The sequence below is a fragment of the Morus notabilis genome, unplaced genomic scaffold (genome assembly GCF_000414095.1).
Source record: "Morus notabilis unplaced genomic scaffold, ASM41409v2 Scaffold169, whole genome shotgun sequence".
Classification (NCBI taxonomy): domain Eukaryota; kingdom Viridiplantae; phylum Streptophyta; class Magnoliopsida; order Rosales; family Moraceae; genus Morus; species Morus notabilis.
Window position 1 is genome coordinate 262,178 of NW_010357428.1, and position 4,990 is coordinate 267,167.

The 4,990-nt window shown below is 33.5% G+C and overlaps 1 protein-coding gene across 1 annotated transcript in view; it reads left to right on the plus strand.

Moving 5' to 3' along the window:
- Positions 1-656: 656 nt before the first annotated feature.
- LOC21394393 (pectinesterase) overlaps positions 657-4,990 on the plus strand; it is a 7,412-nt gene continuing 3,078 nt past the window's right edge. Inside the window, exons 1-2 of the mRNA XM_024170467.1 lie at positions 657-1,504; positions 1,831-1,991. Of these exons, the coding sequence (XP_024026235.1) occupies positions 1,146-1,504; positions 1,831-1,991 (520 nt within the window). The 5' untranslated portion in view covers positions 657-1,145. The remainder of the gene's footprint in view (positions 1,505-1,830; positions 1,992-4,990) is intronic.

Genomic DNA, 4,990 nt, shown 5'->3' on the forward strand with positions numbered 1-4,990 from the left:
ATATTATTTATTTAATATATTTAATATATTATTTATTTAATATATTTAATATATTATTTATTTAATATATTTAATAATATTATTTATTTAATATATTATTACATGTTTTCAAAAATTAAACCACCAAACGCAGTTTCAGTTTTTTTTAAAACTGAAATCAATCTCTAAATAAAACTACCAAACGCATTTTTAGAAATAATTCAAAAATGAAACTAAAAACGTTTTCATTTTCATTTTCGTACAGAAAATAAAAACGTTTTGAAACCAATTCTAAACGCACCCATTGTCTTATTTTCTTGTTTCAATGGTTGACTCTCTAATGAAATTTTAACACATCATAAATTACATAATTATTTTTAGTCTTTTAGTTTTGTTTACGTAGTCGGACTTTTATATTTAAATGGCATAGTAGATATTTAATAAATGGACATATACCAAAATAAAAAAAATGAAGACAATAAATCTCGACTCATCGTATAAATAGAATCTTTTTTTCATGCCCTACTAAAAACAGTTCTTCATTTTAACACACAGTCAATGAGTAACCAGCCTATTTAATTCATCACCCACACAACACTCTCCTCAATTCCCTCCACAATTTCCTCTCTCTCTCTCTCTCTCTCTCTCTCTCTCTCTCTCTCCCCTTCTCCTATAACCTAAGAAGAAACACAAAACTCTCTTTAATCATCTCCACACCCACTTTAGCCCTCCTATTAACCCTCCTCTTCATTTCATCACAAACCCATTTCACAAACACCAAAACTAATAATAATCAACAAAACCCGCACCTACATTTCCACAAACACAGCCAAATCGCACTCTCAGCATGCGAAGGAACACTCTACCCGCAACTCTGCGTGTCGACGGTCGCTTCTTTCCCGGACCTTATCTCAAAATCTCTCCCCCAAATAATCTCCTCCACAGTCAGCCACACGCTCAAAGAGGTGAAAGCCTCGTCCACAAACTGCACCAACATCGAAAGAAACCTCAGGAGCAGCGACCCGGTTCAGAAGCGAGCTCTCGACGACTGCCTCGAGCTCCTGGACGACACAATCGCCGAGCTAAACGATGTCGTTTTCGATCTTTCGTCGAGGAAATCGGCGTCGAAGCACTTCCACGACTTGCAGACGCTGCTCAGCGGCGCGATGACGAACCAGTACACGTGCGTCGATGGGTTTGATTTCGCCAAAGGGAAGTACGTGAGGAGTAATATACAGGAGAGGTTGCTTACTATTTCTAACCACGTGAGTAACATCTTGGTCATGGTGAACAAGATCAAGAGCGAGCACAAGGCCACCAATAGGCCGACGTCGTCCGAAGTTTTCCCGGAGTATGGGAGAGTGAAAAATGGTTTCCCAACGTGGGTTTCGTCCAAGGATCGAAGAATGTTGCAGTCGACGGTGAATGCGACCAAATTTGACTTGGTGGTGGCTAAGGACGGCACGGGAAACTTCACCACCATTGGCGAGGCGGTCGCGGCGGCTCCCAACAACAGCGAAACAAGGTTTTTTTTTTCGCGTTAAAATTTTAATATATGTATTTTTAGGCCTGATCACCTGTGGGCCCACATTCTTTATTACTTAGTTAGTATGAATCGTGTCGAATATCATCAGTCAAGGACATTGTTGAATTATAAACTTATAATAATATTGAACGCGTAAATAAGTACATGTAGGACCCATTGTGTTGTAATTGGTATTTATTGATGTTCTTGCTTAGGTAAGAAATCTTTAGTTACTGCATTAGCTAATTAATCTGGTGTCACACTGTTATGTTGGTTTCTTTTTTTGTTTGACATTAATAGTGTTTTTTGTGCATATACGTATATAGGTTTGTGATATACATAAAAGCCGGTGCTTATCTTGAGAATGTGGAGGTAGTGAGGAAGAAGACCAATTTGATGTTCGTGGGAGATGGAATAGGAAAGACCGTCGTCAAAGCCAGTAGAAATCACGTGGATGGCTGGACCACGTTTAGATCGGCCACCGTAGGTGAGCTTTCTTACTTTATTGTCCTTGCTTTGTCGTATTTCTACTTAAATTTCTTATATCTGTACTTATCCATAAATTTCTAAAATCTACACTTGGATATTTTTGTTTGGTTTTTTTATGAGACCTCCTTCAACTTTAAGATTTTTAACAAATTGGTCCTTCAATTAAAAATTGTTACAATTAACCCCTTCAATTTGAAATTGTTGCATAGCAAGTCCAAATACAAATAACTGTTAAAAATTTTACAGCTTTTTACATTATCAAAAGGGCATTCTAGTCTTTTTCATCAATTGTGAATCAAACACCAAAAAAAAAAAAAAAACCAAAAAATGAAAAAAAATTAAATCAAGAAAATAGAAAAACCTAAACCCCTATCCCCTTTCGTGGGCTAGCCGTTGAATGCCTGCTCCTCCGACTTCGTCTCTTCAATTGAACCCAAATGAAAGTCAAAACAAAACCATGGAAAAGAGATATAAATAGCAATTGAATTTGATTTTGGAACCAGGAAATATTCCTTATTCTCACATCATCATCTTCGTAAATTTTCACATGTCTAAAGAAATAACTGAGTTTCAAACTAACCCACTTATTGTTTTAAATTTTTTTTCTTTTTTTGAGATCGAAGACAACTTTCGAAGAGAGAGAGAAAAAGCAGATTTATTCATTTCCCAACTTGAAAGCAGAAAATTAAAGAGAAAAAACAGACATTGAACTTTGTCAGCCAACAAATTTTGTTCATTTTCCAAACAAATGTAATGAACCCAGATCTCCAACAAGAAAATCCCCATGTCGAATATGCAAGCAATCAACAAAAGAAAAGAGAAAAAAAAAATCACGAATTGAACCAGGTGGGAGAGACAAGGTCTCTGGGTTCGTCGTCAGGAGAATCGCAGTACGAGAGGAACGGCGATAGAGAAGATGGAGTCCGATCCGCACACCGATTGCCTGTTAGCAAGTTGGAGTGGGAAGTGATGTCGCCGTTGGAGCTTCTGTCGGCGCAAGCTCCTTGTAAATCAGTTGTAATAGAGGAAATCCGGAAAATGGGGTTTAAAACTCGTTCTAAAAAATTACTACAAATTATTTTTTATTTCTCTTATTTTACATTAAATTAAAAAATTATTTTCATTTCTATTTTTTCTTTTTATTACGCTAAACGTCATTTTAAAAATATTTTTATTTTTTTTCTTAAAAAACATAAAAAATAAAAATAAGATCAATTCTAAACACGGCTCTCTGAGTTTGCCAAACATTTTTGTTCTATGTTTTTATTCTATTGATTCTAAATTAATTTAATTTTTTCTTTTAATTTCTTAAAGGTTATTTTTAAAGTTAATTTAAATTTCAATTCATAAAAATAAAGATTTGAGTTGGCAAAAAAAGATTTGAGTTAACAATAGATTTTTTCTATCAAAATAGATTTTTGAGTTCAATTTGTATTCATTTTGAGAATAATAACCACATTTGAGTCGGAGATAAAACAAAAAGACCACTGACGGCCTTTTTTTCTTATACGTGTACTAGTCACGTGACATAAACCATCCATAATTTAACAGCCGTTTGTAATTAAACTTGTCATGCAACAATTTCAAAGTTGAAGGAACCAATTGTCACAATTTTTAATTCGCATATCAATTTGCCTGTATTCCACGTGAAAAAGCGCAAAAGATCATATCCGTGAAAAGGACATAACATGCCAAATCATGATTGACGCTATGTAATCGATTAAAGACACCACAATTATAATCACAAGTATCTAATTGATGATATGTTTTATAACAAAAGTGTTTTATAATCTTATAAGAGTATTTGTACAAGTCAGCATTAGTGTGCTCAGCATGTCTAATTTATCCAATCATATATGATATATATCCACGTGATAATGAATTTTTATAAACTTTAGTCCCGTTCACTTCGCTGATTCGAGTTTAAAATTCGAGTTGAGATATTATTTTATGTGAGAATTTTTTACTGTAGTAAAAAAGTTAGATGTGATTGTTTGTGAGAATTTTTTACTGTAAAAAAACTTAAATTCTAAACTCGAATCAGCGAAGTGAACGAGACCTTTATTCTACTTTATGCGTGTCATGAGTAGCTTAAATTGTATTGACCAATGTGGAGATATCATAAATTTGAAAATATATGTCATGTTATAGTATCTCTCTCTTAAATTAAAACAGGAAATGCGTTACTCTTATCTTTTCGCAAGCAATAGTCGAAAGTGAGATTGGAGAGAGAAACCAATAATAGAATTACCTGAAATTTAAAAAAAAAAAAAAGAAAAAAAAAAAAGAGGCTAATTAGGTGAGATCTATGCAGACAAGTAATGAGTAAACACTGAAACTGATCTATAGCTAGGTGTCGGTGCAATAGATGGACTCCACGTCTCCTCATCACCTCCGTGTTCAGTGGTGATTACAGATTATGGAACCGCGTAAGGAGTTGAATTTGTCGGGAAAAAGATATTTTGTCTTTACTGCTTGTCTAGAAATGTATATCTAAGTTAAGAATTTATCTATACTAGTCATTACGTGAAACACTCACCATCTTTATTCTATTAACTCGCATAAATTAACAAGATACAGAATAGATTTTCCCGTTGTGAATTTAGAATACTCACGATACCCCATTTATCATATTCATTATTTTCATAATAAAAAATAAATAATTATTAATAAAGCTATACAAAACTGTAAGCTAAAAATTAAAGAAACCGTAGTTTTAAATTTTCATACATATATATATACTATGTAATATATTATACTTAATTTTATATATCATAGCATATTGGACATAATATATATTTACTTAAAAATAAAATATAATTAAACAGGACGGGTTAACAGAGAATAGGGTCGAGGATCTTTAAATTTACCATGTCACTGACCCACAACAAGTTAAAACTTCAACCCAGTTCTAATTCAAACCCATTTAAATTGGGTTTTCTGACCATCTAATGCGACTCTAAGTGTGAGTTTTCGAGTAAAATTGTCATCCCTACA